General features: G+C 41.8%; 3 protein-coding genes across 4 annotated transcripts; 1 reads left to right on the top strand and 2 right to left on the bottom strand.

The window, feature by feature from the left end:
- Nucleotides 1-7: 7 nt before the first annotated feature.
- Nucleotides 8-2,287, bottom strand: LOC139339127 (transmembrane protein 14C-like). Its single transcript, XM_070974605.1, has 4 exons — nt 1,966-2,287; nt 581-682; nt 400-487; nt 8-235 (listed from the first exon to the last, which is right to left on the bottom strand). Exons 1-4 carry the CDS (start codon nt 2,039-2,041, stop codon nt 178-180), a joined length of 324 nt encoding a protein of 107 aa, XP_070830706.1. The 5' UTR covers nt 2,042-2,287; the 3' UTR covers nt 8-177.
- Nucleotides 2,288-2,536: 249 nt separating this feature from the next.
- On the bottom strand, nt 2,537-5,438 carry pak1ip1 (PAK1 interacting protein 1). 2 transcript variants are annotated; one of them, XM_070974383.1, is made up of 10 exons: nt 5,109-5,438; nt 4,601-4,763; nt 4,307-4,427; nt 4,151-4,225; nt 4,005-4,057; nt 3,768-3,913; nt 3,541-3,638; nt 3,317-3,416; nt 2,991-3,126; nt 2,537-2,854 (listed from the first exon to the last, which is right to left on the bottom strand). In XM_070974383.1, exons 1-10 carry the CDS (start codon nt 5,184-5,186, stop codon nt 2,736-2,738), a joined length of 1,089 nt encoding a protein of 362 aa, XP_070830484.1. In that variant the 5' UTR covers nt 5,187-5,438; the 3' UTR covers nt 2,537-2,735. The 2 variants fall into 2 exon arrangements, with proteins under 2 accessions (XP_070830484.1, XP_070830483.1); XM_070974382.1 differs by having other exon boundaries at nt 4,601-4,766; nt 5,109-5,302.
- Nucleotides 5,439-5,902: 464 nt separating this feature from the next.
- Nucleotides 5,903-12,727, top strand: LOC139339060 (uridylate-specific endoribonuclease C-like). The gene is made up of 7 exons (XM_070974496.1): nt 5,903-5,998; nt 7,685-7,784; nt 8,244-8,355; nt 8,438-8,559; nt 9,985-10,097; nt 11,895-12,048; nt 12,178-12,727. The coding sequence occupies exons 1-7, from the start codon at nt 5,988-5,990 to the stop codon at nt 12,436-12,438; spliced, it is 873 nt and encodes a 290-aa protein (XP_070830597.1). The 5' UTR covers nt 5,903-5,987; the 3' UTR covers nt 12,439-12,727.
- The last annotated feature ends 599 nt before the right edge of the window (nt 12,728-13,326 follow it).

The following is a 13,326-nucleotide window of genomic DNA, read 5'->3' as shown; positions in this document are numbered from 1 at the left end:
GTTTTTTATTAGTATGGATTTATTATTTTATAAGCAGCAGGTATATATTTACAACCTGAAAACGTCACTTAAACGTATAAAAATTACTTTATTTTGTGCATCTACATTTTTTCTACACAACTGTAATAAGAAACAAGGGAATGATTGTGAATGCAGACAAGACATATTTAGATATTTTCAAGATTTATGTGGTCTCTTTAACATTCCTACGATGATCTTCATCAGCAGCAGTCCACTGAAAGGAAAATACAACATTTCTATCAGGATGCGGCCATCTGAAAGTAATTTCTCTTTGTCTCAGGCTTTTCAAAGCGAAGGTCTACGTGGTGCAGAATATTGTAAATGATTACCCCAGCACCAGTCAGAAAGTCACATCTGAAACAGGAATCAGTGTCTTACCTCGCTACAGTCATTAAACCAGCAGGCATGAACTTCCAGGAGTTGAGAAACCTCAGGCCCATCACCACAGCCAGAGTTCCTGAGGTGCCTGCGTGTCGTCAGCGGAGGGAAAGCTCGTTTGCCACATGTTTGCGAAAGCTGCACTTGGACTGTCACAGTTTAAGAAACGAAACTTGCTCACCCAGAGAAAGCCAGACATTCCTGGGATTTTGAGATGCCTGATAAGCACCGACTGCAGCCAGCAGGCCGAACAGGAGGCCTGCAGCCAGAGAGGTGACGCTGCCTGTGGAGGAAAAGGCTTTTATTTTGAAATGATGTGTTGAATTCATCCATCCATCCATTATCTATACCGCCTGTCCCTTTCGGGGTTGCGGGGGGGGGGGCTGGAGCCTATCCCAGCTACAATGGGCGAGAGGCGGGGTACACCCTGAACCGGTTGCCAGCCGATTGCAGGGCGTGTTGAATTCAATTACATGGATTCTTCTATTTCTCAACTCTGCTTTTCCCAGAATGCCTTTAACATCTCAGGACAAAGGGGGTGTGAACTTTGACTTATACTGTGCATGTACACTAAGTTGCCAATTTATTAGGTACACCTGGATGTATAACAACATCCCTTGTACTGTGTTCCACATACTGAAACCTCCTGAACGACCACAAAGAAAACAGTTTTAGCACCGACTGAACAGTCTGAACTTCATGAATGTTGGATGAACTGCAGGGTTGTTGTGTTAGGCTGCATTAGTTTTAGCGAGCCGTACCTAATAAACTGGCAACTGAGCGTAGGAGGAGATCAGATACAGATGCAGGTACAATAGTAATCTGCTGTAAAATCTTGGCGGCATCACGTCTTGTGGCTGCATTGTATTCTGGTCCATTGAGGCTGTAACCGGTGGATAAACTGGTAAATCCACCTGTGATGGACCGTTCCCAGTACGAAAGCTGATTTAGCGCAAAGTGCACAGTGGATGAAGCGCTCGCTCTTTGATTCTTTGAGACTTGAGCCAAACCTGATTGGAACTGATCAGTTATCAACTTTATTGTCGTCAAGCAACAGTGGTGGAAAATAACAAGTACTTTTACTCAAGTACTGGACTTACAGTTCTGAGGCAATATACTAGAATATTCAGGTATTTCTTAGAAGTCCACCACACTTATTTAGAAGCTATAGTTAATGATTATTTTAGATCAATATTATAGCAAAGAAACAGATGCAGAGCTTACAAAACCTGATGCAAAAGCTTTCCTATGAAACTAACCAGTAAACTTTACTTAACGGAGTATCATTAAATAAAGATATTTCTACTTTTACTCAGGTAAAACATCTGAATATAACTTCTAATCAGTGAAAACCAGTCTTTCGGGTCATCATTTTGATTTATCCTGAGTATTTTTTAACTTTTTCACGCAGTTAAAAACCGCACAAGCTCTCCTACAGCTGGAAATAAACATCAGGAGCCAGAATAACACTGAACCTGAAGCCACCATCATCCAACAAAGCCATCTGTGGCTAAAACATCGGCCACCACTTAAATGACCACCAAATGTGTCGGTGTTTTGTCCTACCTGCTTTCAGGTAACCTGTGACTCCTCCTGCTGACACCAGAGCAGCATAGGTGAACCCAAACCAGTCCACAGCCATGTCTGAAGCCTCAATGCTGCTGCTGCTGGAGTTAGACACGGTTTATATGAGGAGCACTCGGTTAATCAGCTGTGTAACGTTACCACAACTTAACAACAATTAAAGTGTTAAAACATGGCGACAAGTAAATGCTATCAATTACTTTGCTACCAAAAATGACACCAAACGCACCAAAAACAGCCACACCTTCACTTTCAGGTAAGTCTAAGCTAGCACCACTGCTGCACTTAGCAACTTCCGGATGTTACCCGGAACACTTCACTTCCGCTGTCGTTTCAAAATAAGTGACGGCTTTTAATTCGTTTGTCAATGGTGGGTCAGCTGTCTTTATCGGTGCCAAAGGAAGAAAGCGAGGCCTCATGAAGGCTTCATGACTGTATGTTCACAAAGACAGCAAATATAAATACAGTCAGTAGCTGAGCTTTATCACCTCCCTGTGGTAACTATGAGTAATTGCACATTTGACAATGTAACTCCAGATAAAAAGCAGCCCATGGATTATAAAACATTTTTATTGTTGCCCATCTCATTTTCCATGGTCGTTTCTCTTCTTTTCAGTGTTGACAGTAAATATATTCATAAAATCTTCACTTGAAAACTGGATTTTATCACCTCCCTGTGGCAACCACAAAAAGTCAAATAAGTCCAGATATAAAACAGTCCATGAACAATAAAACAGTCTTATTTTTCTCCTTTATTTTCCACCATCCTTCTTCTTCTTCTTCTTCTTTTTGGGTTTGCTCTCATCTTCTACAATGATTTCTTCTGTTGAAATTCGGACTCTCTTCGTCTTTGAAAGCTCCTGAGCGAGTTCTGTGGACAGAAGCAAAGAGATGAAGACAGACGCAGAAAAACTAGAAGACAATGCAGAACTTTATCAATCCAGCTCAAATCTCTTTCATAGCTCGATGACCAAGAGAAACAAAAGTCAGCGTTTGCAGGAAGCTACCTTCAGACGTTGTCGCTTTAGCTGCTGGTTTCTCAGTGGAGGATGATGAAGTCATTGATGAAGGTTTCCACACAGCGAGGCACGTCAGTCTGGCCGATGTGTTCACTTCCCCAAGGAGAGTGGGAGACTCCAGCTCCTGTTGGACAGCAAGAGTACATTGATGGATGAGAGTCAGAACAGTGTCACTCTGCTCATCTTTGTAACAAAAGGCCTTTAAAGAACTTTATTTTTCTGCTTTGCGAAGTAGAATTGTCATCTGTCAGTGACATAAAGGGAAAGCTTATTTTAAAACATACACTGTTGACACTGAAAGTAAATGGCCACACCTCTTTTAGATGGAGCTTCCACATCTTGATGAATCCGTCATTTGAAGCCGTCACCAACACGCAGTAATCCTCCATAACAAAACTGTCAACCGCTTTCACTCTGAAATCACAAAAGGATGCAGATTTGCTTTTAGATGTGCAGCTCAAAACATTAGAAATACATAATGAGAAACTCCAGAAAAACGGCGGATCAGTGAAGTAAAAAACAAGGTAAATGAACTCACCTGGTTTCATGAGCCTTAAACTCAGACACCCATTTCTTCTTTTCCAGGTCACAAAACCTCACCGTTTCATCGTCTCCTGCCACAACCAGGATGGAGTTCTGAAAAACAAGCCGGATCAGAACATCTATCTAAACTTATTCTGATACAGCTTCATATTTTGGTTTGATAGCAAACACCAATCATCTCAACCACAGCGAGTTTCTCCGCGTCATTGACACTGAACTCACATCTAAGAACTTAATAGAGGAGATCCTTTTGGGGTTTGTGATGGTTCCTGTCACAGATGCTGTCTCCAGGTCGTAGATGTCCACTTTGTCATTCACCACAACCACATATTTATCCCCATCTGGAGACCACCTGACAATGTGTGCATCTGTTAAAAGTGTAGAGAGAAAAGTCATCTCAAACATCCTCACGTTTCTGAAAGAACTTAAACGCTCCATTCAATCGAAGAGGAGTCTTACTCTGTTTTATGTTTTTGATGAAGGCTGATCTTCCGTTAATTAGATTCCATGTTCTAAAAGGATAAAAAGATGCAGCAGTCATTTTTTATTCCCTGTTAAATGAATAATCTGCCTCACAGACTTTGCAGCAGAGCTGTGGATTTTACCTGAGAGTCTTATCTGTCCCCACTGTAAGCGCAAGTTTTCCCGATGGGTGGACGGACAGCGATGCGACAGGACCTCTGAGGGGAAGCGAGGATTAAGCAAGTTACTTTGACTCGTCTCATCCAGCGAAATGCATCCACCTTTCCCTGTGCGCTTACTTGTGAGCTTTGATGGATTTCAGACACTCCCACTTCTTCGTGCTCCACACGCATACGAGTCCATCGTCTCCTCCGCTCAGTAAGTGAGACGACCCGTAAAACTCCAGGCAGGTGATTGTTCCTGTGCAAAACAGGGAAGTTTGGGTCAGGTGTGCAGGCCGCAAGCTAATTTGAGTCAGACGGTAAGAAGTAAACAAGGTCAACTCTTCGATGATCCCACCAGGTTCTACATTTTACATTCAAGTCAGTATGCACAGCTCGATGTGAACCAGAGGATCCACCTCAGATTCTCACCGTCGTGATGCAGCAAAGCCCCGTGTTCAGTTCTCTTCTTCATGTCGTACAGCTGTATGGTCTCATCTTTGCTTCCTGTGACAACAAACCTCTCGCTGGCTGCCACGGCTGATATGGATGCTGTGTGGGCGTGATGTGTGAAGTGTGCCTTGGCTGTCCACTCCTGCTTGACAAATAACAATACATGTAGACTTGAGAGCTGAAGTATGTAATAACCTCATCGCTGAGACTGGGAAAGCATAGTGTTTAGGTTTCTGAGTGTCAGTCTGAGTGGGAGGTGATACATTATTAGATGCATTAAAAATAGGTTACACTGTCTATCATCCCCCTAAATGAACATTAAACCTTTAAACACAGTATTACACACAGGTGGCTGCACTGTAAACTACCCATCAATCAGTGACAGTTCACTTTAGTTTGTAAGTACCACAGAAGAGAAAATACAACGTAGACTAGTCTTAGACATCGACAGTTACGCACAACTATAAAATAAGACACCCCATCTTACTTTCTCATCAGTCTCCACTCGGTAACCAAAGGTGATTTGCTCGTAGCTCCCTGCAATCAGCTCCAGTACAGCTGCCATGCTGCCACTAGCACCTACAGAGTTAAGCTAACCAGCTAGTTAGCTTTCTTTGAACTTCAGCTTTTTCTGTCTGAATTTTGTCGCCTGCTTTGAGCGACAGCTGGTAACAGCCACTAAGAGTCCAAGCAGACACCTAGATAACAAACAACAACACAATAAACAACTTAAACGCTGTGGCAAACCAATATAAACATGAATATCTGCAGCTACTTCTACACGCTAGTAACTCCAAAATAACGTGCGCCACTTTGCGCCTGCGCAGAAATCTACTTCCTTCCATCATTGTTGATAGTGTTTTCAAAATAAAAGCAGGCGCTTTTTCATTTATGACACAACTTTCTATGTATAAACTATAGAATTAATTACTCCTGTTATAACAATAAGTTTTATATCTTTCATATTTCAGTCCAAACAAACCACTGGTCTCTATGTCTGGTATTTCGAGCAAAATAACCACATTTTTTATACGTTTGCTGTTGCTCAGGACGCTGAAATTGCTTTCCAATAACAATTTTAAGCCGAAACATTTCTTAAAACTAGTTTGAAGTGTTCCTGTCTTCTGTAAAAATGAGTTCACCTCTATGAAAGGCCCGCTTCATTAACAGTGAGCACACTGTTGGGGATTAATACAACCCAAAAATGGGATCCGCCCTACCAGAGACAGAGGGGAGGGACTCTGGCGCTCTCCTGTCCTGTAATTGGCTGCTTCTCTTGGTGACGTCTCAGCTAACAGTCCTCATGAAACGGGAGTTTTTCTGAGAGGATGAGAAGTCCGACTGAGTTTTTCCACTGATCGGAACGATGGCAAGGAGGTAAGTGTGGACAGACAGCAGAGACACATCACAATATCTTTTCTCTACAAAGTTTCCTCTCGTTGCTCGTTTGTGCGCGTTTCTAATCAGCCGATTGTTGATACTTAAGGCTTCTCTGCCACCATTTTAACACCATCCAAGACGAAAAGGTTGTAAACACTGGCTGTAACATGACACTTCCCAGACTTCTTCATGTCAACGTTGTGTTAAAGTGAAGTTGCGTTTTTTTCCGCTTCCCCTTCGCGGCACAAATGTCCTTTTGTTTCAGCTGCTCTCACAGTGGAGATCACTGGTTTGCACAGCGGATTTCTGCATGTGTGTGTCTCAGTCTGTTGTTTGCATACTTCATCTCCAGGGTCTGCAAGTCATTACTGGTTTGAATTACACAACAGAACAAACAGGACGCAGTTGGCCAAAAAAAAAAAAAAAAAAAAAACCGCCTCTTGTGATTCTCATAAGTCTGGCTAATTTAAGAACAGAGAAGTTTCTGTATCACTGCGTCCTCTTCCTGTCACACTCAACTTTATTTCCAATGTGACACACATCTGGTGAGATGACAGGATGGGTGTGGCAGTTATTTATTTGCTTTTTTTTTTTTTGTTTTAGATACTAGATAATGTCCAGTGAATATGAGATGAAGCGTTAGAGGCATCACAAAAAAACATCTGGAAGTTAGGTTTTGTTTCGGCGCGTCTCATGTTACAGCCTACACTTTCAGCCGTGCAGTTGTAACTTAATGATGGAGGTGGGGTCTCTTATGGAGCGAAGGCTGCTCTGTCAGTTTTCTGCTGGTATTGTCTTGTATAACAAGAGTGAACACCAGGGGCCAAACGGGTCCCTGGGAGCAAGCAAAACACCAAAGGGCCTCCAGCTGCAACACATGCAAAACTCTATTTAAATAAATGCAGATTAAAGCATTTGTAGATGATTTGGCTTGACTTCCAGACAATGTAACACAATTATAATACTGTCAAACCACACATGCAATACTTCATACACAAATGGCCCAAAAAAACCAACAAGAAATGTGTTGAAACAAGCTGCAGGATGAGTTTGACGGTTTGGTGTATTTTGGCAACTTCCTGTTAACTTCTGCCGTCTGAATGAATGAATCAAGCAGCATATTCTCAGGAAAAGATGAGAAGCATGTTTCTATCACAGGCCTGATTGGTTTAACTGCTTAATTGATCGGTATCTGTAACAGAAGACAGCTCTTTCAAACTCACTCGTGTCAGTCAAGGACAAAATAAATGTAACGAAAAGTCAATCAAAGCTTATCAGGCATCGGTTAATCATCTCTGTGAGTGGAGAACGCATGTTAATCTTTAAACTGTCTGACATGTCGCAGGAGGGAAAGCGCAGATGTGGATCATAAAATGATTGATGGCTGAATTCCATTTAGCTGCTGTAGTTTCAGGGTCCTGCTGTTGCTCGTGCTGGCTCAGTGTCCTGACGACAGCAGGCTGACTGTCACTGAAGAATTCAGTGAACCAGCTGTAATTAATTCATAATCCTGCTGCACGAGTGAAGTTCTCTGAAGAACAAAAAAAAAACCAAAATCCTCTTGGCATGTCTTTTTATTACTTTGAGCAGATTCCAAAATGCATGTGTCTAATTTCATTGCACCATTTCGATTTTCTCCACCACGACTGCTCAGCTTGATTCACTGCATTTGTTTTTTCACAGTCAGCAGGCCAGCCAGGAGCTCACCGAGGTGCTGAACCAGCTCTGGGGTCTGGACACCAACCGTTTCCGGCCGGGGACCGACTACACCATTTCCCTCCAGGTCAGTGGCGCTGGTCTGCCATGATGGCTTCTCTGCAATGCAAAACACTCAGAGATACATGCAATGCATGCAAACCTCCCGTGGACGGAGTCACAGTGCAGCGTCAATGTGTCCGAGGTCTTCAGATTGGTTTATTTGTCCGATCAACAGCCGGAAACTCCAAAGATATTCAGGTTTTAATTATACAAGATGCAGCGATGAAAGCAGCAAATCCTCATACTGAACATTTTTGCTTGATAAATGACAGAGACTGGTCGAAACCTGTTTCTCTAAATGATCCATTATATGCATTTATACAGTGATAATTATGCAGTGACAGATGTATGGATTCCCTCATTCTTTGTGATGTATATTAATGTACTGATTCAACCACAGGAGACTGGAAAACTCATACACTGTGTGAGGAATTGCCTGTTTAACTATCACTGACGTCTGTGTGTTTGCATGTGTCTCATGCAGGGGAGGGCAGGTTATGTGGCTCAGGGCAGTAACTATGCCAGAGACAGAGCCAAGGCTCCGCTCTTCAGCTACGTCAACGAAGACAAACTCAAGAGCATCGAGACATATGCACGTAAGTAGCAGCTCGTGTCGTTGTTTTCCCGTTATGCCAGCTACACTGTTAGCAAGCACGAGTCTTTTTTTTTTTCATGCAGATTTCATCAACTTGCTGGACAACTATGAGACGTCCACGGGGGTGTCGGAGACGGTAACGTCAGAGGAGCTTCAGGAGAACAAGCTCTTCATCGACGCCATTATGGAGACCGATGTGATGAAGGTGCAGTAGCTGCCAGAGATCCTTTTAACAGATCTGTCATCAATAAACAAACAGCACGCTGACGCTCCCGGCTGCTGCACCGAATGTTGACGTTCAAACCGATGACTTCAGTGAGGATTTGACGCCTTTTTACAGTTAGTTACAGTCCGAATCAGGCACCTGGCCCTAAATAAGTGTTTGACATCCACAGCTTCAGACTGCACTGACGAGTTTACCTTCAGCTCTCTGGACTGGAAGAATGTGTCCAGCTGTATCAGTATTATCACAATACTTTCATTAACGCAAATCAGTTTTAATGGCGTCATTTCTTTTATTGCGAGATTAACGCTCTTTGTGAAATAGTGAACTTGTAGTTTTTTATAAGCTGTGGCCACTGCTAGTAACGTAAGAAAAACTACAGGATCCAGTTGTAAACCAGAAACAAAACAATAGACACGCCTCACGCACGTGTTTGGTCTTGCCTGCTCGCTAGCTGTAAAAGTGTCGGCTACTGGTTTGTGTGGATGTCAAGCGCGAAACGCTGAAATGGATGCGAACAAGATTCTGAATGGAAAGTTTAGTTTCAAAAAGTTGCCAGATGAGTCGACTGACAAGACCAAAGTTATCTGTGTGTATTGTTGGTGTGAACTGAGTTATCACCGCAGCACATCCAGTCTGAAATACCACTTGATGGCCAAACACACGGCGAATGCAAAGTCTCCGCCGCCTCCTTGTCAAAACCAGGCGACAATGGATGGCTTTCCACAGAGGCATATGGATGCTATTATGTTCAAAGGAAACTTAAGAAAGGAAAGTTTAAGTTTAAGTTTAAGTTTACAATGATGTGCACTTTGTAACTTTATCTCGTATCACCCTGTTTTGATCCCTTAGAAAGGGTTGTTGAAGGGGCTTTTTTGTTTATTGACACTGTTAAATTGTGTGAGATTTGATTCATTCAAATGTGAATGACTGCTCAAAGTGAGAATGTTAGTGTGAAATAAAACACTACACGTTGTTGTTTTCAATTAAAAAACATTTGCACAAAGCAAGCCTATCCACTTTTCCATGTTGATAACAGTATTAAAATGATAATTCAAGGGACGTTTAGAATAGATGAAAATGTGCGATTAATTTGCGATTAATCGCGAGTTAACTATGACATTCATGAGATTAATCGCGATTAAATATTTTAATCGATTGACAGCACTAATATATAGCAATTGTAATATATAGTAATATTTAGTATATTGCAGTATAAATTCACATATACACCATAGTGTTACACCACTGAATTACTGCACATTGCACATGCATCACACAGAAAGCGATCACAGTAAACTGTAACTTCTCTTTCTCGTGCTGTGCGTCCTTATTCTTTATTTTCTGTCCTGTATTTCACTTGGAGAGCTGGAATGTCGTCACACCGTATGTTTTTGTTCTTTACAGTGTGCTCACCAGTACCTGGTCAGGAAGGGGCAGTCGCCATCAGACCGTGCACAGTTCAAGAGACAGCTGTACGACATCTGGTTCCGCCTCTACCACAGGGACAGGAGTGGAGGGTGAGTGTCCCAGCGGCAGCAGGGGGAGCTGCTGCGATGTGCTCACGGAGAATCCTGGAGGTTAGAAGAAGGAGTTTAATCACGTGTTTAATCATCTACAGAATAACTCGAGGAAGTACGTCCTTCACAGCTTCAGGACTGGTTTTCTGCAGCTGAATTCGCCGACCTGGAGACAGATTCACTTTCTTTTTCAGCTATAGTTACGTTATAGTTACTGCGTGTAGTAAAAGGTTTGAGACAGGAAAGAAAAAAAAGGTAGTTTCAAGTCAAGTTTCAAGTTTATTCATATGTAGCCAAAATGATAAACATATACAATTTAGACCAATTAGACATCCGCAATGATCCTCTGGCATGTATGAGTGGGTCCCCCAAAGTAAGCTATTGAAAGCTTTTGGTGGGGGGCCCGAAGTTCATGAAAGAAAAACAGTGCACAATGTGGTACCATCAGAGATATGCAGACATTAGACATTACAATGCAAACAGGCGACCATACAAATACATACAATCAATCATAGAGCCATCCCAACACGTCCGTCATGTAGCTAGGGCATGTCATAAATAGGTAGACAACAGATTTGCTTTTAGATTTCTTTTAAAGGCGGAGAGAGAACACAGCATCTTCAGATCATCATCACGTTTGTTCCAGATCTGAGGCCCCCTGCAGACAACACTCATACCAGTGCAATGTAAGCGCCGTTGTTTACCTGCGATGAGGTGTTTGTTCCTGGTTTGGTGTTGGTGCTGGGGGTGGCAGATAGGGAGCAGACCGGTGAGTCTGGGGTTTAGACCGTTTACTACTTCAAACATTATGCTAGCATTATGGAAGAGATTGAATTCAGTGAGTCTTAGAAGACCATAGCAATGGACTAACAGGCGAGTGGGAGCATTTACAGCAGACCAAGACATAGCACGTACGACTTTCTTTTGTAGGATCTCTAGTTTTAGAAGGTAACTGGGGAAGGTATTCGACCATATGACGTTACAGTAACACAGATGAGGTTCAAAAAGGGTTTTGCACATAGTAAGTAAAGCAGATAATGGAAGAGAATGTCTGAGCTTGTAAAATAGACCAACATACTTTGATAACTTCTTTATTGGATTATCAATGTGGTATTTAAAGTTGACAAGTTCGTCAATTTGGACCCCCAGGAATTTTGTGCCGTTGACTCGTATGATCTCCTGGCCGTCAATATCGATACAATATTGACTTTCTTTCTGTCTTTCTTTCTAACATTGAGTGATAGTTCATTACATTTAAACCAGGCATGCACTTTGATGAACTCTGTTTACAGTGTCTTGGAGAGTGAGTAGGTTCCTGTGTGAGGTGAACAGATTTGTATCGTCAGCAAAAATTACTTTGGGAAAATTACTGGTGGAATTAACAAAATCATTGATGTATAGGAAAAATAAGAGTGGCCCCAAAATTGTATATATATGAAGAATGAATCTTAGATAAATAACTCAAGGTCTACTTACAGCTTTTCTGTAGCTTTTATCCACATTTGATGCTCTTTACTGTTTCCAAGGTTGAGAATACTTTAGTCCTAAAGAGTCAGTCTGAGCAGACGGGTGAAACTGTTTTGTTGTTATACTGAAAAACTCTCACAGCTGCATGTGTTTAATTAGCAGTTTAACGATCATCTGTTTCTTTAAAGGAGAGTCGCAGTTTAGTGTTTTCGTCCTCTATCCAGGCGCCAATGCAAACACCGTAGATAAGAGGGATTAAAGTCATAAAAGGATGATCAGGATGAATGAGGGCATACAGGGACACTTCTGAACATGTTGTCTTCATTGTAGTGAGGATTCCTGCGGTTTCGAACATGTGTTTGTGGGAGAAACCAAGTACGGCAAGGAGATCATGGGTCTTCACAACTGGGTGCAGTTCTACCTGCAGGAGAAACACGACCATGTTGACTACAAAGGCTACAAAGCAAGAGACAACAAAGATACAGTAAGAAAACAGTGTGTCACCTCATGCTGAACGCACCAGTCTTTGTAAAAACTCTTTTATTAGTACCGTTACTGAGCAGAAAATACATATATGAGTCCCTTAAAGCACCTCTTCGTCGCTGTCTTCCAGCCTGATGAAGATGACCATGTCCTGAACCTGCAGTTCAGCTGGAAAGGCTTGGTAAAGCCTGTTGGTGGCTCCTTCATCGGCGTCAGTCCAGAGTTTGAGGTCGCTCTCTTCACCATCATCTTCCTCATGTCGACGGAGAAGATGACGTCTGTGGTGGTGAAGGTGGATGAGTACATGCTGGAGCTGGTCGTCTATCGGCACGGGCGATCCATCGGCACGTCCTTCCCTAAACTGCTCAGCAGCAACAACAGGGATCTGTGATATGACACCAGCGGAGCTGTTAGCCGCCATGTAAAACTGAATGTTTTCATACGTTTGTAACTCGTGTAACGCTTCTGTTTCATTCCTTTAAAATTATAAACCCTAAATGTAATCTGGATCAGGTTCTATTTGCACTAAACGTCAGGCTTAAACTGTCTACAATAAGCAAAGTTTTTAGCCTAAACCTTCTGATCTAGATTGATATCATGGAAGGAATATGTTTTATTAACCATTTATGCCTTTTTCTCAATACTGTTATGGAAAAAATAAAGTTTCCTGTCTTTGCAAAGTGGTGTTGGCATTTTCATTCTCCCCTGCTGATGAAGATAGACCAGAGAGCTTTTGCTGAGATTTAGACTGAAAAAACAACTCAGTTCACCTGTAACCAGGTACAGCTAGCCCTGAGTTTGGTCTGTTAGGTTGACTTACCCTCATGTGGCATGAAATCAAAAATGAAACTGAAAGTTTCACTTTCTGCCAGAAGTAATTTTCATTCCAAGCATTATTTCTTAATACACACATTGTTGCACAAAAAATAACAACAGGCTGACTGATCTTATTTTAAGAAATTTAATTTAATCTTTTTATTAATTAACTTAAGTTATTCCCGACATCTATCCTGTAACTTTAGACGTGATTTTTTTGGAAAATTCTAAATTGAACTTTCGACAAACAAACAACTATTCCTGCTGATGCTATATTTATTTCACCTTACGTTACACATATTATCTTTCCTTGGTTATATTTCGTAGTTTCATTTTCCTGGAAGTCATACTCGTTTAACAGTACTGTAATGTTGTTTCACAGTTTCATTTTCTGAAACGTGCACTCGGCATTGAAAATCATCACTGAACATATTGTGATTTGTTCCACGTTTCTTTTTAAACT

Source organism: Chaetodon trifascialis, chromosome 11, assembly GCF_039877785.1.
Source record: "Chaetodon trifascialis isolate fChaTrf1 chromosome 11, fChaTrf1.hap1, whole genome shotgun sequence".
In the NCBI taxonomy this organism is placed as follows: domain Eukaryota; kingdom Metazoa; phylum Chordata; class Actinopteri; order Chaetodontiformes; family Chaetodontidae; genus Chaetodon; species Chaetodon trifascialis.
Note: the sequence above shows the minus strand (reverse complement) of the source record. Positions and strands in the feature narration are given on the sequence as shown.

Coding starts and splice junctions, on each gene's coding strand:
- LOC139339127 (XM_070974605.1), bottom strand. CDS start 2,041: ATGGCTGTGGACTGGTTTGGGTTCACCTATGCTGCTCTGGTGTCAGCA. Junction 683..1,965: donor CACAGGTTACCTGAAAGCAG/GTAGGACAAAAC, acceptor TTTCCTCCACAG/GCAGCGTCACCTCTCTGGCT. Junction 488..580: donor GAATGTCTGGCTTTCTCTGG/GTGAGCAAGTTT, acceptor GACGACACGCAG/GCACCTCAGGAACTCTGGCT.
- pak1ip1 (XM_070974382.1), bottom strand. CDS start 5,186: ATGGCAGCTGTACTGGAGCTGATTGCAGGGAGCTACGAGCAAATCACC. Junction 4,767..5,108: donor GAGTGGAGACTGATGAGAAA/GTAAGATGGGGT, acceptor TTATTTGTCAAG/CAGGAGTGGACAGCCAAGGC. Junction 4,428..4,600: donor GGCTTTGCTGCATCACGACG/GTGAGAATCTGA, acceptor TGTTTTGCACAG/GAACAATCACCTGCCTGGAG.
- LOC139339060 (XM_070974496.1), top strand. Junction 7,785..8,243: donor ACTACACCATTTCCCTCCAG/GTCAGTGGCGCT, acceptor TGTCTCATGCAG/GGGAGGGCAGGTTATGTGGC. Junction 8,356..8,437: donor GAGCATCGAGACATATGCAC/GTAAGTAGCAGC, acceptor TTTTTCATGCAG/ATTTCATCAACTTGCTGGAC.